A 27991-nucleotide genomic window follows, 5' to 3' on the forward strand; every position below is an offset into this window, starting at 1 on the left:
ATGGCCGAGCACAGAGTTGCACTAAGGAAGGTGCCGTCCATGCCATAAAATGTCTCAGCAAGTTTTGGAGCTTGATGGTGGTCACTTAAACTGGTGGTCTGGGTGAGAGCAAGTTCATGGGAGCAGTGGAGATGGAAATCAACTGTAGGGCTAGGGTGGGACATTCTCCAGGATGCGTGTAGTTCAGTGCTTCACCAGAGGGTCTGCTGCTGGTGGGCGGCCAGAGAGTCCCCAAATCTTGGAAGAGAAAAGGTACATCCTCCTGGTATGTCATTTTCACTTGACATGAGAAATTAAAATTATACTTTATTTAATTTTTTAAATTTATATTTATTAATTTTTTTTAAATTTTATTTCTGAGAGAGAGAGAGACAGCATGAGCAAAGGAGGGTCAGAGAGAGAGGGAGACACAGAATCTGAAACAGGCTCCAGGCTCTGAGCTGGCTGTCAGCACAGAGCCCCACGCAGGGCTCGAACCCATGAACCATGAGATCATGACCTGAGCTGAAGTCAGACGCTTAACCGATTGAGCCACCCAGGTGCCCTTAAATTATATTTTATACACACACACACACACACACACACACACACACACACACATATACATATGTAATCATTTTTACTTCACATGAGAAAAATATATTATTTATATACTTATATATAAATTTATATATATTTTTATGTCAAGTAAAAATTATAGGGGTGTGTGTGTGTGTGTGTGTACATATATATATCCTGATATTTGAAAGTCTGCATTATATTACTTCACTTTTATGAAAGACCTACGTTAGTACCTGTTTTCATTGACAAAAAGGAATCCAAAGAGGATTTTCACTTTTACAAACAAACAAAACAAAACAAAACAAAACCAGAACTGAGAATAACATTGAGTGTTTGAAAGCTAGTTCCGAGGTAGTGCACACCTCAAGCAGTGAGAGGGCCCGACCCAGCCCCCTCACCAGGACCTGAGCTCACCATCTCAGCACCAAGCCTCCATAGCTTTGAACCATGTCTGTGAGCATCTGCGCTTCATCTCAATTTATTTTGTGCATCTGCTAGAAAGTTGTGTATGAGGAATGCCTAGGAGGGGTTATTTTTTGGATCTGGGAATACTCAGAAATTTTTCCATATAAATTAAGTCATTGCTTCTTTGCTTTATGCCATTTCTGCTTATGGAAGGGTTTATAGAAACACTCTACTTTAGGATAACGGGGGCAACTGCATGTATGTTCTAGATAAAGTCAACGGGAAATCTCATTCCATCTCTGCCACAGGCCATGGCCTTCTGCAGGATTTCAGAGAATTCCTGCTCTTAGTTGTTTCTGGGTCCCTGCTCCAAGCCTGCATCTTGAAAGTCTATGATTTAATGGCCCTGTTGCAAATTATATTGATCTAATAATGTGGTGATTGGCCTGTGGCAATCAGCCCTCCTTGATTCCCAAAGCCCCAACATTGCGTGAAAATTTGGGAAATGAAGAAAGGGTTGATATTACAGCAACACAAACTTCAAACCGAACATGAGACCTTCCTGTTGTGAGAAGTCCTCTGCCTAACTTACCATCAGAGATTTGTCCCCCACACTGGCTATTTCATCCCACTCAATAGTCTGAGTTCTCTTGCTAGCGTGTCACTTCCTCCCTCTTCTCTCCTGCTTCTGCATCACCACTATCCCCCTATCGTACTCTTGGGAATTCCGGGGTCATTTCATTCTGTGATGCACAGCAGATTCAGCTCTCTCTGGTCCCTTCTCCCAAGGAGAAGGTCCGGTCTCCCTTGGCACCCCTCCAAGCTAACTAGTGTGGTGCAGATCCCACAAGCCTGTTATCTAATAGGAGCCGCCCTAAAGTTATGGCTGTGAATAGAATTTCTCCCCCCTGGAAGATGCTATATGTTCTCCCTGAACAACACAAAACCCCTCATCTGGTCGCTCACAATCTATTATCTGGACGGTTGCTTCTGAACTGGTTTCTTCCTGACTGGTTTCTCTGCTTCCATTCTCACGTGCCCCAACTTGTCTTGAACATGCCGAAGGGGTATTTGGCCAAAACGCAAGTCAGATCCCAGCAGCCATCTGTTGGAAATTCTTCAGGGGCAGCTCATATTCTACAGAATAAAATTCAAATCACTTTGCGTGGCAGACGTGGCCCTGACGGTCTCTCTGCCTCATCTTCCATCACTTGTCCTCCTCTGCTTCCGCCGTACCGAGCGACCTGCAGCTCACTGAACAGGTGGCCCCTCCTGACACACGCCTTTTCTCACACTGTCTTACTTCTCTGGAATTCCCCTCCCACTCCTGCACTCTGGAGAGCACCCACTTCATCCTTCAAGAGACCTTGAAAGACAAGTAGCTCATTGACCCAAGGAGATGAGAAAAAGGGCACCCTTCAGAGGAGCCTCTGTTCTTCTCCACATTCTCCCTGGGTGACCTTGCCCAAGCTACTCCCATCACATGACCCCCAAATCCTTACTTCCGGCACAAATAAACGACCCCATGATTCTGACCCCACGCATTCACATTCACACACGATGCATTTAAAACTGAACTCATCTTCCTCCTTCAATACCTGCTCCTGTTATATTCTATTTTCCACAGTCTCACGATCTATTTTGCCCTGCATTATATACTGTTTGCGTACATGTCTTGATCTTCCCACTGTCCTCCTGGGCTATATACCCTGGAGACCAGAGGCTGTATCTTATCTTTATGCCTAATAAACAGGAAGCACTCAATACATGTATTTGAATAGATGGAGATGTCAGCTACTCAATCACAATGAAGAAACAACATGACAGTATCTTCTCATCATTCCTCCCTGAGTGGCCAACAGTGGGATGGGACCAAAAAGGAACAGTTGGGAAATGAAGTTCTAAAGGAAGATTGGTTCCGGGTTCTAGGACAGGTCCCCACCTACCCATGGAGGCTTAGGGGCTCCAAGGATCACCCAATGGTACCACTTCCTTTGTGCATATATCAAGGCCAGAGTTCTAAGAATATTAGCATCCTCTCTTGATGCCCCTCCTCCCTCAAAGCCCCTTTTCTCAGTGTGATCTGGGAGCCGAGGTCAGGCTATAGTCACAAGGGGCTGCAAGCGGCTGTCAGGAGAGCACTGCGGGGAGCCAGGGACTGACCGTGGAAAATGAAAAGTCCTGATCTCTAAAAGAACGATCTTGAGGTAAAATTGGTATAATCTCTAAAACCCTAAAGACAAATTTGCAGTCTAAAGTCTGATACATTTATCTGTTTGAATATTAGCTATTCAGCACTAATTTTCGGACCACTCATCACTTGTTCCAGAGGGAAACATTGTGCAATTAACCATATAATCTTTATTATACACTAAACCGTTTCTTAGCAACACAGCTTTCGTAGGGTTATATTTTTTGAATTTTTAAAAATTAGACATATAATTGAAGAACATACCAAGCTGTGGTCAAAATACTGCTGTCACGAGCACAAAGCGCTGAATTCTCTCCCCTCCTGAGTGGAATCTCAGCTGACCCATCTGAGTGATCACTGTTATATAAACACAGAAATAGATGATCAGAAGTCAGTCTCGGGTTGCACTTTGCAAGTTGCGCTCCCTGAATTTATCCGGTATTAACTCCTCTTCGAGCGGGGGCTGGGTGGCTGTGGCACACAGATTATAAACCCTTGCACCCATGTGAATGAACAAGCCAGCAAATGGCTGCTCAGAGGAACTCTTTGCAACCCCTTCGGCAAAATGGGGAAAATTAAAAGACATTTTTTGGACATTTGGGTTTTTTTTATCTGACATTTGAAGGAAGAGTCAGGGTGAAAAATATACATGTATTTATACATATTTACTATGGTCTTTTTAGAAGGTATAGCCTAGTTTTTGCAGCTTTTAGTTCACTCACATGATGCCAGTGGGGAATTGTGGAGCATACCCAGGAGACCAGCAGAAAGCTGAAAATTGCACATTCAGGAGAGGCAAGGTAATACGCGCCCAACACCCTCATTTATTTTTCTCTAAATGCCGCCAAGAATTTCTGGTGACTCTTTTCAGAGACACTCATAGGACATTTAACAGGAATCTTGATTTGTTAGGATGGATAACTATGCTTGTATTCAGAAGCTATCAGTGGTGAACATTGTTTTTAAAGAAATGCACATTTTTTAACATAAGCCAAAAAAAAAACCCCAAAAAAACCCAAAACATGGGAAAACAAAACCAGTTTTGTCTCCACATAGGACATTCATAAATTCTACGTTACTGTTGTGGTGATAAAAACATGAAATACATGGAAAATGCTTAAGGAAAGGAGACATACTGGCAGAGGCTACTTCAAGTTCAGAAAGAAGACTGAGGTAATTCAGAATAGTCGTGTGTCGTCACTTATTAAGCATTTGGGATTACTCAAAGATGTTATTTACCTAATCTTTCAAATGGAAAAAAAATATTTTAATGCTGATGGGAAGGGGGGAATGGCGATCGGGGATGAGCAAACCAGAGATAAATTATAAAAATACTGTATTCTATTCACTGAATACTCCCAAAATATGAGCCTGCACTAATCTCGCAATTTGCCTTGGCTTGCTGTAGTGGCTGCTGGTTTAACTGCATGATTATATTTTCCTTTTGTTGAGTCGGGTTTTTGTTTGTTTGTTTGTTTTTCTGGAAAGCAGATGCAACATTTCCCTTTGGGCCTTTGCATATGCATAAGCAGGACAACCCCAAGCCTTCTACTTTTGAAGTAAAGCTATTGGAGTAAAAGTTTTATTTTTTACCCAGACTATCACTGGTGACTTAATGCACGTAGGAGGAAGGGAACTCTAGTGGTTAGAGACACAGCCTCTGTATTAAGACAGACCTAAGTCTGAGGCTCAGCTCTGACAGATACCAGAGCTTTTTTAACTGTGCCAATTGTTTAATGTGTTTCATTTGCCTTGGATGAAAAATTGGGACAACTTCCTTATGCAAAATATTTCATGCAGTGTCCAACACTCGCTAAGTGTCCTAATAAATACTCGTTACTATTAAAATGGATGCTTTTAAACATGATTTTTCTCAAAGGAAAAACATCTCTAAGGAAAACTCTCTGGGCATGGAGTACGCATGGCCATGGGGCTTTTGGAAGACCCCTTACACGGCTCCAATATCATCAGAAAGTAGCCCAGTGTGAAGTTGGATGAGTGCCCACATTACAGTGTCCCCTGCAGAAGCCCAGACAGGGCTGGGGGTGAATCCCTGAAGAAGTCAGAGAATTCTAGACATTGGGAATTGCAAACTAAGTGAGCAGATGTTCACTGTGCCCTCTGGGAAAAGTTTATTAGAAAAGCACTTATAACTATACTGGAATTAAAATGAAAACTTAATTAAAAATAGTGAAAAACAAAAATAATAACAGAAACACTTGCATGGGTTGGTAAATGTGTTGCCAATATCTGAAGGTGTTCTTGCTATTTCTTACACAAAGTTCCTGGGATCTTCACTGGGCTCCCTATTTCCCAATATCAACTCACACCTTTCAAGAACACACACATGCAAACCCAACTCTCTTCTGTGCTTTTTATACTCCCAGCCCTCTCGATTACCTCTCAATTACTGTTCATTTCCGTTTCGGGGGAGGGAAGTAGAAAGGAATGGCAGAAACCATAGAACAAAAAAACATTGTATTGGATACTTTCTAGGAGGGGTAAGCCCAAGGGAGGTTGCTGCTACAATATTAGGAGAAAGAGTAAAGCGGGGGGGTGATTTAAGGGAACAACACTTTCAAGAGAAACAGCAACTCAGACAGGGAAGCAATCTCCGTAATTTTCTGAAACCTGTTGTTTCTTCTGCCTTCCCGTTCAACATGGTGCAGTGGTTTCTATCTCTGAGGTAGATGCTATGAGAAATTGCTAGTGGGAATTTAAGTCTGGAAACCAAACAACTCGGGAACAAATTTTCTATATTTTGAACTGGACATATCATTATTTTTGTTCCTCCAGAAGACGTTCCAGAACAGCTCTGTAAGTCAATTAATACCATTGTCAAGGTCACATTAATTCAGGCCAGCTATTTTTAAAGAAATAGATAATAGTCTAAGTGTCCCCAGCACCTACACCTGGCTGAATAGTATGTTGGATATTGAGGGTCTGCATGCCCCAAATTCCATGCCTAATGGCTGGTCCTTCTTCCCAATTAAAAGGGTAAACAACAGCCATGGAGAAATCCTAACAGCACTGACAGCTTTTGAAGGCTATACATGTATTTCTTAAACTCTTGACATATTTATAAATTACACAGTAGTCCAAATTAACAACCTTGCTTTTACCATCCTGTAGTCACCAAATCTTGAAACCAGCCTAAGTTTTCGATTTGACCCATTGCCAGTCTTGTGGATAATGATGATAAACATAAATCTTTTCCCTATCTTTTTGTTTTCCCCCAAATTGTCTCATTAGATGCTGAGTGTGTTAGTGTAAACTTTCTAAGAATCATGACCGGTGGCTAAAATGCATTTTCTCTATCTAAATGGAGCCAGCCAAGTACTTGTACACTGATTTCTCCCCCTTGTACCTGGGCAGGTTGTTTCTATTTTCCACAGGACATAAATAAATTCCACAGGTTCCATAAAAACATTTTATATACATCAATATACATAAATGTTCCTGCTCATGCACACTTGTACATTTTTTTTAAGTTTTTTTTTTTTAATTTTTGAGAAAGAGAGACAGAGTGCAAGTAGGGGAGGAACAGAGAGAGGGGGAGGCACAGGATCCGAAGCAGGCTCCAGGCTCTGAGCTGTCAGCACAGAGCCCGACGTGGGGCTAGAACTCAGGAACCGTGAGCTCATGACCTGAGCCAAAGTCGGACACCTAACCAACTGAGCCACCCAGGCGTCCCCAAAGACAATTTCTTAAATGACGTTAATAACGTGGTGCTTCAAGGCTGCATCTCCAGTGACCTGCTAGAGCAGACCTTGTATTTTTGGACCTTTATAAGTTTGGAAGTGGCTCACACGGCCTCAACCATTGGTAGCCACACGTGTGTCTCCAACATTTAGTGTCACGGTTTTTCCAGTCTCCTCTCCTGTTTCACCAATGTGTGACTTTTGGCCATTCTTTTGTTATCAGTCATGACCATCCCTTCTACTCCTAACCTGTGTCAAGGTAATTTAATAAACTACAAAAACCTGTTCAAAGCTGGCAGGGGAGGTACTGAGCCCGATTTCCCAATGGGCCTTAGCATTATGTGGCCACATGAATTCTATTATCCTGGGATCTAGAGAGATATTAGTAGAGAACAACAAATTTGTTTTATTCTGGAGCCTACTTCCAACTTACAGTAACAATTTTTTGTTAATGTGTATTTATTTTTGAGAGAGAGACAGAGAGACAGAGAGAGAGGGAGACACAGAATCCAAAGCAGGCTCCAGGCTCTGAGCTGTCAGTATAGAGCCCAGTGTGGGGCTTGAACTCACAACTGTGGGATCATGACCTGAGCTGAAGTCAGATGCTTACCCGACTGAGTTACCCAGGTACCTTCAACTTACAGTAACAATAATCATTTTAAGTAGTTTGTCTAAGTGTTAGGATAATAATGCTTGCATTCAAGTGCACTCACCTAATAGTTCCAAAAATACGATGCCTGGGAATTTTTGAAGACCCAAGAACTTGATATAGGAGAACCTTTCTTTCTGTTCTTCTTCCTTCTTGCTTTCTTCACCAATTCCTATTAATATTTTAAAAACTTATGCATTTGAAAGCTTTCTGGGAAAAACTCTCCAAAAATTCCCTTAGTTTTTACACTGCCCACCCCTATCTTCGATTTTGTGGTATATCTTATCAACGTAAGGATACAGCAATGGTTTCCAAGTGTTGAAAGATCCTTGCTTTATTGTCAGCCAGTTTTTGTGTGGGGTCATAACTGCAATTCTAACTTAACACACATCACAAAACCACCAAGATATGAAGGCAATGCTACATCTAAGTGTTAACCAGCCATGCAGTGGATAGATACAACCACAATCCACCCGCCCCCCCGCCCCCAGAAGTTACCCTAGCTTTCCCAATGACCCACCAAATCCCATCTGCGTTCAGATGTCCATTAATGAAGACAGACGTAAGCTTTACAGAGTCAAAACTAAAGCCAATGACACAATGTACTTGTTTCTCCCTACCCTTCTCAGTGGCATGGTGTTTGGCTTAATATTTAGATAGTTGGGAAATGAAGAAACGTCTATGAAAAACATAGCGACTCCCAATCAAACCAGGGCTTCTGTGACTCTGGAAAACCACGTGACGGATGTGGAAAGTAAGAGGAGGATGCGGAGAGGGCTCAGTGGTGCACAGGGCTCTCCACATGGCCTCATGGCAGAAACCACACCAGGCTGGCTCGGGCACGGTGGTTGTAAACTTCAGGGCTCTGGTGCAGACCTGAAGCAAACACTTGGCTCAGAATTAACTCAGATTTTCTAAACATTTTTAGGCAGCCGGTTCCTACAAACACGTTCTCCAGCGTCCCACCCTTCAACCAGGGACAAACAAGGCCACCTAAATAGAATCATAATATGCTCCATTTACCGGTGGCTTGGAAAGAAAATAGTTGCAATTCTAGGACTATGCTCATCAAATCAGACTCTCTTATAATCACTTACCTGTTATGTCAACTACGGCACATTTGTCAACCATCCAAGGCAAAGTTCAGAAGTCTTTTTAAAACAAAAAAAAAAAACAATTGAATTTTCCATTTGAAAAGACTGGTATAGATTTTTAGCTGAATATACAACTCAGAAAAAGCTGGCCCTTCTACATTTATATCTTTGCTTAATAAACAAAACCAAATATCCTATTTTGTCGACTTCTTTTTAACTGGGTATCACTCTTCAAAATGGAGATTTTAACACATTTAATTTTACTTGCTGAATGTTTTCCCAGTCCCAATCTTAAAACAAAAATCTGCTTGCAAATACATATTCTCCTTTCTAGTCTCTGCCTCCTTAGACTCCCACCCTAACTAAAACAATAAAAAGTTATTTCTTTTTAGGTTCAGAAGTGGATTAAGGAGCTAATTAGAGTTCTTAACAGATCACTACAGTATTGAGACATTATGAACAGCTTTGTTTGTTTCCCTATAGTTACCCGGACCTGGTGATGCCTTTTCCTTTCTTGCCTCTTTCAACACCACACACACGGGAACACAATCTTTACTTTCCTGCCTCTTTTCCCGTAAGGGCAGAGTATATTCCACTAAATTCGAATCTCCCCTTTCTCACTAATAAGAAAACCAGGAAGTTGGATTCAAAGTGTTCACTTTGTCCTTGTCCTCTTGGAAGAACTCCCGGTCTTTAAATTGACAGTGCAGCTGTTGACTGAAAATTATACAGAAAGATTAATACATTCTCAAACTAATTTTTTGTCAGGCGAGCTGAGTGTTAAGGGCTTACAAAATACATCTAGATAAAGGCAATAGCTTTTACATCCATAAGAAACTAACAAAAATAAGTTGGATGTAGAATAAAAAGCTCATTTTTTTTAAACCCAGTACTAAATGACAGGAGTGTCCTGTGATGACCGAATGCTTGGACAATGTAGGGTGGCCGCCATCATTGAGCCAAAATATGATCACATGCTTCAGAGTCAGAGGCTGGCCCTCAAAGCAAGCCAGCTTTCCCAGGCAGAGACGGGAACAGGATGCTGGTGGCTTCTATCAACACCCAGATGACATGTGAGAAAGGGTAAAATCTGTAACCATAAATCATTCAGAAACAAAGTAAATCTGAAATTTACTCATAATTGAAGAAAAATACAGAAAAATAAAACCGTATGAAGGTGCACGGACAAGCAACTGAACTGGCAGGCAGATCAGTCTAACAGACCTCTGGCGAGCCCCCACTTTGAGGAGTTGGCTTGATTGAACTCGATGGTCTCCAGCTGTCTTTCAGTTGTGAAATAGTTTAGATTGAAGGAGGGAGGGGGATCCACTTCACTGCAATTATATTTTAATGTCCATCACCTATTTAGTCTTAATAAACAATTGGTTAAATACGGTGATATTGAGGCTTACAAATTCTTAGACTTCGGCTTTGATGAAAACCCTCACACATGTAGCCATATCAAAGATAAAACTGAATTTGGGTCAAGACAGGCCATCCAGGCCAAGACAGAAAGTAATGTCAATATGACACCTGGAATTTTCAGTTCCATAATGCAATCTGAGTGTTAAAATTAACTTCCTCTTGAGTAGAAACATTTTTAAAAATCCTTACTAGAGTAAGTGTAAGAAATTTTTGTGGTTGTTACAAAACTAAGGGACTTCAAATTTACTAGAAATTCCCTAATACACGAAATGATTATGTGCTATTCACATCTTGATTTGTCAATCTTGACGGTGGTACAGATGACCAGTTAAGATTTACACTGGAGGCGTGTGAAATTAAATACTGCATCAATAGTTAGGATGACCACTGATGTATGTTAAAAAAAAAAAAAAAAAGGTATGGCTAATTTATATAGACATGTTTTGTAATAAGGCCAAAATTTTTAGTGGCCTCCTTCACTCAATGGAGGATACCATGTATCATTTGTGGGAGTAAAGGCAGTCTTAGCATTAAGTGCAAAGTATGTCCCCATCATATTCCTAACAGCCAATTTATTACACCTTTTCCCAGTGGCTTTCACTACAAAGCAAAGATTAAAAAAAAACAAATCCACCAATGAGGGGCGCCTGGGTGGCTTAGTCAATTTAAGTGTCCGACTTCCGCTCAGGTCATGATCTCACGGTTTGTGAGTTCGAGCTGCACGTCAGGGCTGTCTGTTGTCAGCACAGCATTCGCTTGGGATTCTCGCTCTCTCTCTGCCTCTCCACTTCTTGTGAGCTATTCTTGTCTCTCAAAAATAAATATTAAGGGGCGCCTGGGAGGCTCAGTCGGTTAAGTGTCCGACTTCGGCTCAGGTCAGGATCTCACGGTCTCTGAGTTCGAGCCCCGCATCGGGCTCTGTGCTGACAGCTCAGAGCCTGGAGCCTGCTTCAGATTCTGTGTCTCCCTCTGTCTCTCTGCCCCTCTCACGATCACACTCTGTCTCTGTCTCTCAATAATAAATAAACATTAAAAAAAATTTTTTTAAATAATAAATATTAAAAGAAAAAATCCTCAGTGAAACCCCAAGAGATTGTAAGAGAATGCTGTGTTTTGGAGGTAAGATTTAAGAATGTCAATAAAATAAATGTGCAAAGTAAAGTTTTCCTTTTCCATAGAGTTCTGTTGTACTATAAATAGACCTTATCTCTACACTTGTCCTTTAAAAACTCCATTTCTGAAGGACAGTAAGTTATTTCAGGAATTCCTCCTTTGAGTAGATAAATATAATGTGGCAAGCCCAATTCTGAGGCATGTGTCTCTTAAAAATTTGTTTTCAAGTTTAGTGAATACATTCCTATGTATTCACATTGTACAACAGCAACAAAATTTTAATAGAACATATAAATTTGGCCTGAGCTCTCAGAAGGCATATTGTGGCATCCTACACACAAGATTCCATCACTCAGTTTAATCTTCAGACACCCACTCATGCCAGAGTCAGCAGGACAGAACATTCTATTGGTCAAAACCGAGGCTCCTGTTTGAAGTACCATCTTTGATGTCATTTACTAAGAACCATTTAAGTCCCACGTGCACTGCTGTCTGTGGCTCCCACTGACATTACCAGGAAACTTCAGTCCCATTCCGATTTTGGGGAAGTGGCAAGTGAATGAGCTGCAGTGGCCTTGCGGTGTGACCGCTCCGTGCAGCACAGCACAGGGGGCTGCTGGGCAGCTGTCAGCGTCCAGGCAGAAAAGGGTGTGACATTCTTTTGCTCAGCAGTATTTACTGAACGGCGCACTCCCTTGGGGCATGCAGTCTGCTGAAAACTTCAACCCTCGCCATTCACTGCTGTGGACCCTTTACCGTAATCTACAGTTAAATCTTTGCTTTCACCCATTTTAATCTCTTAACAATAAAGAAAAACACATTTTCCGCATGTTTGGGTCAAATTAATTTTATTATGCTCCATGATGAATTGCCACCAGTGCAATATCCTATCACTATACATTTCAAAAAAATTCACATACTAAACAAAATTTCAGTTGATAAATGGAAATGAATGATTGAAAAGTCTTTATGAATCTCACACATACGATATGTGGCTAGCTGAAATTGTCTATCACGTAGCACTTAGATATAAAAAGCCTCATGCTAGTTTGTTCAACGCGAAGGCTATCAGACAATCGTGTAGCTGCGGCACACATGGGAGGCTTGCAGACAAAGCACAGGTGCGGCGCTGCCCACAGTGCAAGGGGCCGGAGGACGGAAACATGCAGCCTGCACATCTGCGGGGACTCAGTCCTCAGGCCTGGACTCAACTCCACAGCTGCTGTGTTTCAACCAATAGGAAGTTAGACTTTGTGCAACAACAATAACAGAAAGTCTTTTTGTTCTTTAAGAAGAATAAACTCGATCTCGCCTTTGGCAAATTTTGTACCCATCTTACGTGTTTAAAATTGTGTTTCCAAGTCAAGAATTGATACCCTTTACTCAGAGCAGCTCCTGATAAATATTTGTCACACCAAAGTTCGCTGGAAAACCCTGAATTCCTGGGCCAAAAGTAAAGAGAGATCTTAAATTGGCATTACCTTAAAGACATTTCTAGGATATTTAAAATGTTTTTTATAGTGTCACACAGAAAAAATGAAACATGTTTAATATTACTTTAAAAATAATTATAATGCTCTATTTACCATTTGCACAAATTCCTAATCCTATTGGTTAGTAGCTGTCCAGCCTCCCCCAAACCAGACACAGGGTCACTGAGCTCAGGCCACGGTAAAAATGAGAGTAAGCAGAGAAAGGTTTCCAGCAGCAGAGGGCACTGTTTTCGCAAGAAACAAAAAGTCTAGAATCTTCTCCGTGTGTTTAAATTACTCTTGCAAGGAAGGTAACATTCTTTGAATAACTTAGCCATTTCACTGCACCACTTACTGCTTTCAGCAACAAAACCTTTTAAATTATTTCTTATGATAACTAAATGCACAGACCACTAGAGATTACGCGGTAACTGGTTAAAACTCAAGCCGTATCTTGCAGGACCAGCCTGTCAAGATCATGCCAATACTAGATTTTGGTCGGTACAATTCTAGAGAGCTTAATTTTTAGTTGGATATTGTGATTACAGTAATGAAATACGTTTGGAACTACATTCTGCATATGACTCAATGTGAGAAAAATACGTGTCTGTATTTAAATCAGATCATTTTTCTACCTAAAATTTAAAATAGGTAGGTATGATAATTAGCACTATAAATATGAAAAAAAAAAAAAAACACCTTTAGGCAGATTAGTGTATTGTAGAGAGGCAAGGAAACCCTAATTTTAACACATCATTTTAGTATACATAACAAATGTGCAGGTTGTAAAGTTTTTTTTATTTTATTTTTTTAAATCTATCATTCATTTATGTCTTTCAAGAAATTTGACGTTGGGACCACCAATCTTTTAAGAAAAACGTAACGGTTCACCTGACATTTGACAAAAACCTTGAGAAATTATATAAAAAATTTTTTTAAATAGTGTACTAGGTTCAGCATTAGTGTTTACCTTTGCCCGCTCAATTACATTTGTATGGTTGGTATTTCTGAATACCTCAATCCATACACACTACCCAATAATTCCACATCATTTTCATAATGTTCTGATTTTATAGTGTACTTAACCAAAACTGAAGTAACCATAGTGTATAGCCTCCTTCAGTTCACGTAGAATATTACCCCTAAAATCCAAACTGCAAATACTTAAATAACTGCTGAAGAGTAATACCAAAAATATTTCTAAATTTTTGCCCAAAAGAGCCTGCCCCATTTGCTATAGCATAAAAATAATCTCAGTCAAGTACAGGTAAGCAAGGCCTCCTTAGGATTCCAGCCTCCACACGCCCCTTCTGCACAGGAAGAGGAGATGCTGCCGAGAGGTGTGGTGCAGATTCTCCCGACTAGGGTCTGTGGCGCGGTCTTCCGCGGGGCACTCTGCTACACTGAGAGCCTGCGTCCGTGTACTGATGTCTAGAGAACCGTGCAATGTGTCAGCTTCGACATCCATGTAGCATGGTGTTCAAAATAAGGGGCTAAGTAAACTAAGGTCTGCATCACTTAAAAAAGAATGTAGTGCTATACTAGATTTTAATAAGAAAATTTAGGTACAGAAAAAGTAGGGTATGAAAATAGTGTTTTCCTTCTGGCATTACAACTAAATTACATTAAGGTTTTTGTCAGTCTCACATATAATATTTAAACTCCCTTGTTGATGGAATGGCCAATATTCACAAATTAAGTGAGCATCCTGGTGTAAACTTGCACACAATAACAGGGAGTAGCTTTGTAGAGGATTTTGACAAACCTTTACAGATTAAATGAGGTATTGCACAGATTAATAAAAAAAGCAAAAAAGGCAACAAAAATATACAGCAAATTGGTAGAACATTTACATGATAATTTTACAGAATCCATAGACAGAAAGTAGTGTTTAGTATTTCACCTTAAAAATATATATATAATATATAGATCAGTCTTCCCATTCATCATCGTCCTCAAAATCTTCTTCATCATCTTCATCCTCATCTTCATCTAAAAGAAAATCATCAAGCCAAACAATCAAAGCATATGTAAAAATAAAACAACATTACAGAATTCTTGGGTGATTTCTCCAATTATTTAACTTCTGAAACACAAACCACCTGATTTCTGGAAGAACCTAGTTAAAAGAAATCAAATAAAATACATATAAAGGGTATGATGGTCAGTTGAAGATTAGAACAAGAGTTAAGAAGTTAAGTCCCTTAGTATCTATGTAAGGAATTTCAACTAGTGTTTCTTTATGTGTGAACCCTCATTTGGGTTGGCCTCTGAATTTTCACGTATCTCCTAACAAGAAAGGCCCACTTAATTATCATTAAAGAAAAGTTGTTAAACACACACACACACACACCTGACTGAACAGATTGTTCAGCCAGCAATTCCAGTTATAATTCCAGTGACAGGAGGGAAACTCAGGGACACTGAGCCCCTAAGGAAATGGAGTAGGCAGTCCAAATACTCAGCCTCCCTTTCAACCTTCCTATCCTCTCCTGAACTCAATGCCACTGCTCTTTCTAGGTCACCAATGACTGACCATTGGTGAAACTAAAGCTCAATTTCCTATTCTCATTTCCTTGATCAATCACACTTCTGACCTACATCCTGACTCCATCCTCCTTCAAACACTTCATATGGCTTCTAAGATACTGCACTCTCCAGCCTTCAGAGCCTACTATATTTACATGTACTTCTTTAAGGATCCTACCCAGTTCTGTAACTTTAAATACCACGCCTATCTCAATGACAAGCAAATCTATATTAACAGTCCAGACCTCCTCCCCCAACTTCAGGCTCATAATCAAATGCCTGCACAACAGCTACATTTGAAGTTTTAGTAAGTATCTCAAATTTAATATTTATAAAAACCAAACTCCTGATCTTTCCTCTCAGACCTGCTTCTTCTAAATCTTATCCCATTCCATTAATGAAAATTTTACCCCTTTCATAGTCAAGTCAAAAATCTTGGGAGTTCATCCTTCACTCCTTTCTTTTCTCCAAACTTCACTTCCAATCCATCAGCAAACGCAATTATTTCCACATTCACAATATACCTAGTCTCCAACTCCTGCTCACTGGTGCTACCTATCTCATTCAAACCTCTACTATCTCTTGCTTGGATCACTGCCATCCCTCTGCTAAGGACCTTCCGGTGACTTCCCAACACATTCATGGTTTCCATAGCCTTACTACTGGCCTCCTAGATCTCTTGTACTTGAATACTTTACTATTCTTTCCCTCTCTTCCTTACTCAGCCACACTGACCTTATCATTATTCGTCAACCTCAAGGACTTTGCATTTGCTGTTCTTTCTACCTGAATGAATAAATTTTCCCCAATTTTCTACATGGTTTATTCCTTGAACTCCTTTTGGTCTTTTCTCAAGTGTCACTTGAGTTAGGCCTCATCCTATTTCAAAATGAACTTCCTTCCTATAGCTACAAGTCCCTATAGCTCCCTTTCCAGATTAATTTTTGTCCTTAGTACCTATCATCATTTAATATATACTTTCCTAATTTATTTTATTGTTGTCTCTCATTGAAATGCATGCTCCATGGAGGCTTTTGTTGTTTTTTTAATTGTTATCCCACAATAAATACCTGCAGAATGAACTAGCCTATTCTATCTTTATAACACAGTGTTGGAATAAATATGTCTATTTAAGGAAAACAAATATTAGTAATAGATCTTACACATGATTCATGAATTCTCTCCATAAAACAAATAAAAAAAACTGAGGTCCACAGAGAATAAATAACAGATTCAATAAGAACAAAGATCAGATTCTAGTAGAGCACGCTGGGGAAGCTCATTAGTAACCCCAAGCACTATATCAGCAAGGCCAATTGCTTTCTCCTTTGAAAGTAACATCCATTTATATGGTGACAGATGCTTAATAAAGGCCTCAGAATAGGGAGTAGTTTATTCAAATAAACCTTTTAGGAAATGACAAAAAAAGAGGACACAAAAACTTCAGGATTCTTTAGCAAACCCCAGAAAACCCAATTTCTCAGTCCGGATTCTCACAAATCAGGGAAACCTGAATTTCTCATGTCACAAGAATGTCAGAGGAATGCAATCCAGGATTCTCAAGCTTTGTTTAGAGGTCTGCCAGGCATTCTACTAGTATTCCCAGTATAGGAAATGAAACTGTTAACTTTTCTGAAGCTGTTCCTCCAATTTATGCTTATGCATCATGTGCTGGAATCCACTAAACTTCAGACAGACTAATCACAGGGGCAATGACTTTTAAAAATTTGCCCTAATATCCACATCAGTGTTATTCAATAGCAGTGGAAAAGCTAGCAAAGACTACTATAAAATTTTTTAAAAAATGAGAATTTCAAATATTAAAATTAAATACACATGTACTCATATAAATAAATATACCTGAAGAATGAATGGCTTTGCTCCTTTTCTGCATCACTTCCATCAATGCACCCACAATTCCTGAAGTGGGTGCAGGTGTTGGTGGAGTAGACTCTTGGCCATCAGATACCTTGGCAAAGAAAGTGAGCAAAATTTAGAAATAAATCTTTAGCAAAAACTTTTTGTCTCTAGAAAGTCTTACTTTTTTAGAAGTATTTCCTGTTTAAAAAACAAAGGGAAACAAAAACAAGGACAGGAAAGGAAACAAGCCCAGGACAGGATTAACTAAGTTAAGAAGAAATAAACTGTGCCGTAAAATAATTACTCAAAATATAGTTCCTCTCCTTAATATATACAGCCATCAACACATTTCCAAATTTAGAATTACAAACCTTTTCCTAAATAATACTTACCCTTGCAGTTGGATTACTTCTGTTCGTTCTAGAACACAAAGCCTTACCTGATGAAACTTTATTATCAAGGAACAGCAGTTTACAAAAAACTAAGATATATTCAGATTCTTAGAGTGATTAGGTGAGAAGGACACTTAAGATATCTAAGAGCAACTGAAGAGACTTCTAATCTCCTAGAAGAACTCAGCTTCCCTAACAAGCTTTATAGCTTTATATACTGTATATACACCTCATATGGTACAAACTTACAAATATGTACCATATATGTAAGTATATTATGATAACTCAAAATGAACTTTCCTTCTCATAGTGTACAACTTCTTCTCTTCAACGAGCTCAGTCAGGTAGCTTTCAAATTGTACCTACCTCACAAGGCAATCACTATCCATAACTAAAGTACTTCTATCTAGTATAAACTACTTTGGGAGCAGGGGAAACAACTTCAAAAGGTCTCATTAAAGTTGCGTATCTATAAAAAAAAATACTCCCTGATTCCAACTCTCATTTAAAACGAGAAAATATAGGGCACCTGAGTGGCTCAGTCGGTTAAGCGGCTGACTTCAGCTCAGGTCACGATCTTGCAGTTCGTGAGTTCAAGCCCTGCGTCAGGCTCTGTGCTGACAGCTTGGAGCCTGGAGCCTGGAGCCTGGAGCCTGCTTCTGATTCTGTGTCTTTCTCTCTCTCTGCCCTCCCCCACTCACATTCTGTCTCATAAAAAATAATTAAACGTTAAAAAAATTTAAAAAGTAATAAAAAATAAAAAGAGAAAAATACATGAAATATGTAGAGATTCAGGAAATATATATATACGTTATTTAGAAAGTACTGCTCTAAGTGTACTTTGACTAAAAGGAGCAATCATTTCTACAAAATAACTCATTTTGTTAGTTTTGTCTCTGGACTTATATCACCCATGTAAAGGTACAATATTAGTATACTTAAAAATGAAATCGCATAGCTGTTTTACTTCAGTTCTAATCATTTCCCAAAGAAAAATCACTTTATTAGGACAAACTTTTTATTCTGGTCCTTACAGTTCTTCTCCTAATACTGGTTGTCTTTCTGGAGACTTAACAGATCTTTTTCTTTTAAAAATATACAAAGTAATTCCCCATAAGATACTGATTCATTCATTAGTATTTAGCTTTTGGGAGACTGGATATTAACTACTCCTAATATAGAAGTGCCACAAATGAAAAGACAACAGAAATAGTTTCTGAGGTTTGAAGGTCAGCACGAGGCTCTCAAAGAAGCGTAGCAGCAGTAAGAAGAAACATTTAAGACTCCCTTGAAGTAATTTGAGAATACACAGCAGACAGACTGCAGGAGCACAACACTGATACAAACACGTGTTCAAAGGCACTTACTTGAATAGTGCTATCCAAGGTACTATGAACATGGAATTCAAAATCTATGGAATTCAAAATCTATGCAAGTGAATACTTACACCCTTCCTGCCGACTGCAATCTTACGTTAGTCATAATCATCTTTGAATAAATGATTTACATAGACTGTTTAAAGAAACAGCGCTGGAGAAATTTTAACCACACAATGGTTTTCTTAAAAAAACAAAGTAAAGCTATGGACTCAGATCACATACAACATGCCAATAATTCATTGATTTATCCCTCTAGGATAGTACTCTGAAATTAACATAAAAAAGTGATTATTTAGGGGAAGAATGGCCTACATATAGAATGGAACATACTTTTCTCTCTAAAATAAATGTAGAGAATGAAGAGGGTTGGGATGGGATGGGATGGGATGGGATGGGAAGAAGCGATGATGGGGAAAATAGGGAATTTAACTCGGTGATTTTTTAAATTAAGAAAAGAGGATGAGGGGTAGGATTAAAAATTGAGAACACAATTTAATTCATTAAAAATAACACCTTATTAGTAAGAGCAAATGAGAGAAAGCAACAAAAGTTGATTGTGGAAGAGAGAGGAAACAGAGAAGAGAAACAAAAAGAGAAGTCAGGAGTGGCAGATGCGGGGAATGAGTGACACAGAGGCTAGAAAGTAAAGTCCATCAAAGCCTGCTCTTCACCTGGGCTGCAGTCCTTTCTTAAATAAATGTTTATTTATTTCTGAGAAAGGGAGAGAGAGAGAAGGCATGAGAGAAAGCGAGTGGGGAGGGGCAGAGAGAACGGGAGACTGAGAATCCAAAGCGGGCTCTGTGCTGACAGCAGAGAGACCCACGCAGGGCTAGAACTCCTGAACCATGAGATCACGACCTGAGCTGAAGTCAGATGCTTAACTGTCTGAACCAGTTAAGCCAGGCGCCCCTTTAACTTTAACACAAATTCCCCCCACTAACAGCTATTCAAAATTCTCCAACTGTTCCTCAGAAACCTTTAGTCTAAACAAAACGTGGAAAGGGAGCAGAGACCACTGCTCACAGGTTGATGGCGTGGCAAGAAAAGATCTCGTTACACTTTAAAGATGAGAGTATTTAAATCTGTGCTATGCCAATGTTTAAATACTGTCATTCAATCAGCTGTGTTCCCTAGCCATAATTCTCCTCCTAACCAAGCTTTGGAGATTCAGAGTTACCATAATTCCCTACACCACAAAACTGTTTTCAATTAAAATCTCCTTTCATCTTCATTTACTACACAGAAAAATCCACTATCCATCACCTACCTGAAGCCCCGCAGAGCAAACGTTCCTCTTGGAATTGAGAGACCATGTGCAAAAGCTCAGAAGGAAGTATGTAAACACAGGCTAAATTTAGGTTCTAGAAAAGGGGTCAGGAAAATATTGCCCATGGGCCAAATCTAGCCCATCCTGTTCTTGTAGAACTTTTTAAAGTGAAAAATGATTTTTAAGTTTTAAATGGTCGGAAGAAAATACAAAGAAAAATACTTGTCACATGAAAATTACATGAAACTCAAACTCCAGTATCCATAAGTAAAGCTTTACAGAACACAATCATGCCTCGTCGATCAGGCCTCACCGATGCTGCTGCATTTGTGGCGCAAGAGCAAAGCGGAATAGGTGACAGAGACCATACGGCTGCAAGTCTAAAAGATTTACCATTTGGTAAAAAATGTAAACTAGTTTGAAAAAAAAAACTAGTTTGCCAACCTCTGCTCTAGAAGACTATCTGATCTCTGCTAATAGACGGGACCCAAAATTCCCTCCAGCAGTATCCAAAATTCTGTTAGAATGCTTTCAAGTTTCTGCAGAGTTGGAGTCTCTACTAATCTAAGTTCCAGAGAATAGGAACTTTAGAATATCATTTACTTTCCATAAAGCTAATGGTATGAACTTACCAAGATGGTTATAACTGGTTACAAGTAGGGCTTTTACTTCTCCACAGTTTAAAGCTTTATCTTTAAATTCAAGTAAGTTTTATTCAGAAGTGAAGTCTAGAACACAGCAAACATACTATATATAATACTCCACTTACATGAAGTGCTAAGAACAGGCAAAACTATTCTACAATGATAGAAATCAGATTAGTGATGATTTGTTTTTTTTGAATTTTTTTTAATGTTTTATTTATTTCTAGGAGAGAGAGAGAGAGAGAGAGAGAGCGTGAGCAGGGGAGGGTCAGAGAGAGAGGGAGTCACAGACTCTGAAACAGGCTCCAGGCTGTGAGCTGGCAGTCAGCGCAGAGCCCGACGCGGGGCCCGAACCCACGAACCGCGAGATCATGACCTAAGCGAAAGTCAGACGCTTAACCGACTAAGCCACCCAGGCGCCCCGATTTGTTTGTTTTTTGAGAGGGAGACAAACTGGAGAGAGGCACGAGGAAACTTTTTCTGGGGTGATATTCTAATTACAGAAGTCTGGGCTACCCAGGTAAAGGTATAAATGTGTTGTGTGTTTTGGTTTTTTAACATGCTTTATTTCTGAGACAGAAAGAGACAGCATGAGCAGGGGAGGGTCAGAGAGAGAGAGAGAGAGAGAGAGAGAGAGAGAGAGAGAGAGAGAGAGAGAGAGAATCTGAAGCAGGCTCCAGGCTCTGAGCTAGCTGTCAGCACAGAACCCCACGCGGGGCTCGAACCCACGAACCGTGAGATCATGACCTGAGCCGAAGTCGTACGTTTAACCGAATGGGCGCCCCAGGCGCCCCTAAATGTGTGTGTTTTATGGTATGTAAAAAAACAAAAACAAAAACAAAAACAAAACAGACGAATACCAAGAGAAAGAGCAAAAAATAAAAGATTTTCCAACATTTTCCAAGTTGTCTCATAAATTACTTTACAATTCCGTTAGGGCAGATCGTCTAAGCTGAAAAGAACTGATTACTTACAGATTTCAGCTGAATACCCTGTCGTATCTGGTCTAAAAGTGCATCCCTTCCGGAGCAGGACACCGGTCGACTGTTCTGTTCCACCTTTTTTAGCTGAGCACCCTCTCTAATTTGATCTAAAAGAGCCGCTTTGCTTCCCGCAGGAGGTGGAACTTGATGGTCCCCGTCAGAAGGGAGGCCAGGCGGCGGCGGCGGCCCGGGCGGCGGCGGCGGCGGCGGCGGCGGGGGCGGCGCCGCTGACCCGGCCGCGGACAGAGGTGGCGGTGGCGGTGGCGGCCCGGACGGCGCTGAGGAGGGAAGGGCAGGAGGCGGAGGAGGGTACATCCTATTTGGTGGCGGTGGAGGGGCTCCCACACCGGGCCTGGACGGCGGCGGGGGTGGAGGTGCGGCTGTGGGAGCTCTCGAAGGTGGTGGAGGAGGAGCGCCTCTCCCCCTGGCGGGAGGGGGCGGGGGGCCTGAGCTGTGCGGGGGCGGGGGAGGAGGCGGTGGCCCTCCCCTAGATGGTGGTGGCGGAGGTGGTGCTGAAATGAAAACAGAAAAAAGAAAGCGTGCTTTTCTTTCCCCACAAACTTGCTTCGACACGTGTAAAAAACCGATACGAGGGAAAAAAGGCCTCATCCCTGTTTTAACTTTACAAGGACATGTGAGCACACAGGACATCTTATAATTCCATTTGGGAAAACTCATCTAAAGACCACCTTGCTGTTGTGTCTTGAAAAATATTAGCTTAAACTGTAGAACTAGTTTTGAGGAATCAGCAACACTACTTAAGGTTGGGGAATAAACGCTTCCTTGTATAGTAACAAAATCATCACAAAATTAAATACTTTGGTCAATTAGCATTATTTAACATTTTAATAAAAACTAATGGATACCTCCTCTCTTTAGAGAATTAAGCTTATTTAGTTATTTTATGAAATTAATTTACATTCAGAATAAAATAGCTGATGTTGCATAACCGATCAATTTATTCAAGTAAATCTGAACTAAACCCAAAGTGAATATTTTTTCTTTTAAAATTTAAAACTTTGTCACCTTAAATTTATATGTTCTATATTTTCTAAAAATATAGTATATATAATAATGTAATATACTATAATATATAATAATATATAATATTCTATGTTTCTAGAAGATGCTCAGTATTTCTAGTAATGGCAGTAAGGGAGGCTGGTTGCTCAGGTGTGATGTTCACCTACTTATTCAGGAGATGCAACCAACTATTAATAAATTAACTGAGAATTTCTGCACTGAAAAACTGGACTAAAGTTATTAATAAAATACTAACTCTTTTCTAGTATTAATGATATTTACATTCTTATTCTACTTAAATAAAAAAGATGTAATAAGGAAATAAATTCAAAGTACCCATTTATTACATTTTTGGAGGTATGATTTTACTAACAGTATGTACAAATTTACATAATAATCAACTTTATTATTTCTCCATTCAAAGACTGAAGAGAAAAATTAACTATTTTTAGGAGTAGAGAAATACTAGAATTCAAAAAAACTATTTGTGTTTACTGATATAAACTATATTACTGATGGGGAGCTCTACAATCTTACAAAATACAAATACTGATCTTAATTACAAGTAACAACAAACATCTTTAGATGTTCAATACAATGATACCGGGGAGGGAGGGACCCTCACTTCAAAGGAAATAAAATGGTATCTTCCAAATTAATTTGGGACAATCATGTGAAACATGCTATAAAAATATGCTATCAAATAAAATCATAAACATTAGATAAAATATGCAGAAAAACCAATGCTCATATTGTAAATGAGTAATACAATACTGTCTCCTTGTATACAAACTTTTACGAGTGGAAATAATGTATAGTTGCAAACAGGAGAGGTAGGCCATCGGCGGGGGGGTGGCTATGATTTCCATTCAAGGCACACTGGAGGTCTCAGTGTTGCAGCTAAGGTTCATTCCATTTTCTGACTGGATCCAAAGTGAGGACACATACTAAACTTGCTAAAAGCAAAGTCTTTTTCTAACATTTTGTAATAAAAGAACAAAACCAGGTGGATATGACATATATATATATATTCTGTGTACTCTCCTTCAAGCAATTTTAATCAGGCTAAGGTTAATATTTCAAATAGTTATGATTTACTTGTTTGTTAATCAAGAGGAAAACACCTACCCCATTCTCCTTTAAAAAGTGTTAGTAAATCATTTCTCATGGTTTTTTTGAGAACTCTGGATCCACAATCTTTTATATGTATTTCTTCAGTAGAGAGAATAGAAGTTCTTTCAAACTTGCAAAAAGTACATTTATTGGAATAATTTGGAGTTCAGCTATTAATCATTTAAACAGACACTAAATCATTGCCTAGGAAAAGGGAAGCCTGAATTGACTGGGAGTAAATTATTAGCTGGTTATAGCACAAGTTCAGCATCTCTACTGTCTTGAAAAGTGACTGGAAGTATCTCTATATTTTTGGGAGGAAAACATGTAAGTTTCTATTTTTTTATAGTCTATATTATTTCTACATAAAAAGGTAAATACTCAAAAGACATGCCATATCCTGATGTAAAAACATAAATTAAAAGAGGAGAGGAAAGGACAGAGGGCACTATGTGAGTTAGGTTTAGGTGCACAAACATGTCTAAGCAGACACACCACCATGAGAAAATCCGATGGCCTACAGACTGGCAAAACTCTTAAAAGTCACCACAAACACCAGAATCAGAAGAACAATAGTACTTACATTCCTAAAAAATAAATGAAGTGAAACTATGAAACAAAAATTAACAACAAATTAACTGTTTTCACTACCAAAGTTTAGTTAAAAAGACAGAAAGACTGACACGGAAAAAAAATCTTGTCTTCAGAGCAATACTACAAAAAAAGTTCATATACTTAAAAATGATTATTATTGCACATCAACATTAAGAGTAATAGATAACAATTTTCTAGGTATGTGATATTTATAGGAATTATAAGCAGAAATTATGAAATATAAATATAACTAATGTTTAACAGAAATACAGTATTAACTAAAATTAAGGAAGCATTCAAAAATTTCTCTCATGCACTCTGACCAAAGTAAAGCAAATAGAAAAATGCTATCTATTCTACACAAATTTAAACAACTGAGTAGGCACATACAGAACTATGTGTGTGTTTATGTTTAGCACCTCCTCCCTGACTCAAATTAATGTAAAAATCTAAGTATATTTCATATACTTACTGAAATGGTGCTAAGTGTGAAAAGTAACCACAGGAATGAGTATAATAACCAACAATAAAAACAACAATGGTGCTGTGGGTAAGAAGTGTTTTTTAAAAATCCACATAATTCCATTAGAATGATCTAAAGTATAGATGAAATATGAGCTCTGACTCATACAGAAATATTCTTTTACTTTAGCATCTATGCACCCAAAACATTAGTTTGATCTATGTGCCCACAACATTAGTTTGAGTGGAGGGCAAAAGAACCTCACTGGATGTTAGATTGGGAAGCAGGATAAAGGAACTCTAGCTTCTTTGAAAATAAACCTATCAAAGCATGCATAATTTAGAGCACTGGGTCAAGTAACATCCCACATATATAGCACTGCATTGTGGTAGACCTACACAGCAGATTATTATGAGTTAATGGCCTTCAAACAATTGCGTGCATGCGCGCGCACACACACACACACACACACACACACACACAAAACATAGCCACAAAATACGTTGGAAATCACAAGTCTACTACTTTTTATAAACCTGATTACATAATTTTATAAAATAAGTTTCAAGAGATTTGATTCAGTAGGTTTTATAAAATATATTTTAAGACAACTTCATCAATTTCTCCTCTTAATTTTTTTATACTTCTGAACACATTATATGTTCTTCCTGGAAAACACTTCCTTAATAAATCATTAATTTGTCTTTTTATTCTTCCTTTGAAAAATTTATCTTCGATAAAATCATTCTTTAGTGTCTAAAAGGTTCCATACTGGGGGTTAGATTCTTAAGTATGACAAGAATTTAACTTTGTTCCCAAAGTATGTTTTTCTTTTTCTTTTTTTTTTTTTTTACTGTTTACTTCTATTTTTGAGGGGGAGAGAGAGAGAGACAGAGAGAGAGAGCACGCACACGTGAGCAGAGGAGGGGCAGAGAGTGAGGGAGACAGAATCTGAAGCAGGCTCCAGGCTTCAAACTATCAGCACAGACCCCGACGCAGGGCTTGAACCCACAAACCAGGAGATCATAACCTGAGCTGAAGTCGGACGCTTACTGACTGAGCCACTCAGACGGCCCACCCAAAGCATGTTTTTTAATGTCTATGTATTTCTTTGGTTTTAGGTAATTCAATTAAGGAAAGAGTTTGCCTAATTTGATATTTTAAAAGCAGCTAGAATAATAAGCATTCATAATAAAGTTTAAAAAACAAATTAGGGGTTGGGGGGTGGGGAAAATGGGACAAGGGCATTGAGGAGGGCACTTGTTGGGACGAGCACTGGGTGTTGTATGTAAGCGATGAATCATGGAAATCTACCCCCTAAGCCAAGACTATACTGTATACACTGTATGTTAGCTAACTTGACAATGAATTATTTAAATTAAATAAATAAGGATTCATATTTATAACTTAAAAAACAACAACAAATCCAATCAAGTTAATATAGACAACTCCTTTTTTTTTTTTTTTTTGAATGTTTTATTTATTTCTGAGAGACAGACAGTGTGAGCAGGGGAGGGTCAGAGAAAGAGGGAGATACAGAATCTGAAGCAGGCTCCAGGCTTTGAGCTGTCAGCACAAAGCCTGACGCAGGGCTCGAACGCACAAACCATGAGATCATGACCTGAGCTGAAGTCGGACGCTTAACCGACTGAGCCACCCAGGCGCCCTTAATATAGACAACTCTTAATCACAGGTATTTACGTATGGATAGCCCAGTAAACGTCAAGAGTCATTTATAAACTTATAAATTCAGAGAGCTCAGAGAAATGCCAAGTAAAATCTGGTATGTGATATCCATGGAAAAAGAGAGTCAGGAAACACACTACCAGTAAATGTGACTTACTCTGGGAGCATTTTAAAAACCATAATGGTGCTATGCCCAAGACGTTTTTTTATTAAATATCCATAGAATCTGGAAATGTAATTTTTTCAAAACTAAGACAAATTAGCATCATACTAATTTCAATGAAACTAACATTGTGTTTCTATAATAGCAACTTCTGCCTGTATGCCTGTTTACATATCTGTTTCCACACTAGACTATAGTGTGGAAGTTTCTGAGGGCAGAAAACCTTTTATTTAATAAAGATCTAAATATCCTGCATGGAAATGAGTCTGGCATAATGTTTAGTGACTATATGAATGAATGAAAGATTGAATGAATATCAGTACCGAAAAAGATACAAGTCAGTCAAATACCTAATTTAAAACAACAGTGAAATTCCTCAAAAGAATACTCTGATTAAATGGAGCTTTTGCTCCCTACACAAAAGCTAGATAGAAGAAAAGCAATCCCAAATGAATAAGGTGGCGAAGAGATGATTGTCATATTGGAAAATTCAGTTATTGAATTTATGTTATTGTACTTTTAACATACAACTTAAACACAAGGTACTTTAAATATCAGATCTTAAAAGTATGCAAATTAGTATACTCAAAATACTAAATGGTAAATTTTATACTTTACCAAGGAAAAATGTTTGTATTTCAAACTAAATAGATTTTCATTATTTATATTCTTGAAAATGCTTATATATTACTGATTAAACAATGATTATGTTTAAATTACTACTTCTGAGTTGTAATAAAAACAACTTGAATAGTGGTTTCTAAGATTCATTAAATATTAGGCAACTATAAATTTTTAGTCTAAAATAGAATATCCAGAAGATTTTGTATATATATTCATTATTTTAATATATGATGTTTTTAGTAAGAAAAACCTTACCAAATGTTTTAGTTATATCAAAATAATGTGAAACAATACCAGGTCAAGCTAGTTATCTATAAATTCAAGTTTTCTACTTACAGAAGGTTCATAGGAATGTGTATAGCTATCTTCCATGAAACTGACCTCAAAACAGTCAAAAGTAAAAACAAAAAAGATTACAATGCTTAAATTGAAAAAAACAAAACAAAAAAAAACAACTTACCTTGCCTTCGTAGTTCATTTTTAACAGCTTCCACGCCTCCTGTTTTTTCAATGAAGTCGTATATAACTTTTGATGTTTCTCGGTCTTTAAGTTGTGCCTCTGAGATTCCACACATATCAAAAAGATTCTTCAGTTCTGGATCCAAATTATTCAGCTAAAACAAATAAAGTAACTAGCTGTTAAACCTATCCCAATTTTTA

General features: G+C 38.7%; 1 protein-coding gene across 1 annotated transcript in view; it reads right to left on the reverse strand.

Moving 5' to 3' along the window:
- Nucleotides 1–11970: 11970 nt before the first annotated feature.
- WASL (WASP like actin nucleation promoting factor) overlaps nucleotides 11971–27991 on the reverse strand; it is a 61136-nt gene continuing 45115 nt past the window's right edge. The window contains exons 8-11 of the mRNA XM_039239683.1: nucleotides 27792–27945; nucleotides 21657–22177; nucleotides 17001–17109; nucleotides 11971–14603 (exon numbers count right to left, since the gene is read on the reverse strand). Of these exons, the coding sequence (XP_039095614.1) occupies nucleotides 14542–14603; nucleotides 17001–17109; nucleotides 21657–22177; nucleotides 27792–27945 (846 nt within the window). The 3' untranslated portion in view covers nucleotides 11971–14541. The remainder of the gene's footprint in view (nucleotides 14604–17000; nucleotides 17110–21656; nucleotides 22178–27791; nucleotides 27946–27991) is intronic.

Source organism: Hyaena hyaena, unplaced genomic scaffold, assembly GCF_003009895.1.
Source record: "Hyaena hyaena isolate Hyena2069 unplaced genomic scaffold, ASM300989v1 scaffold_161, whole genome shotgun sequence".
Classification (NCBI taxonomy): domain Eukaryota; kingdom Metazoa; phylum Chordata; class Mammalia; order Carnivora; family Hyaenidae; genus Hyaena; species Hyaena hyaena.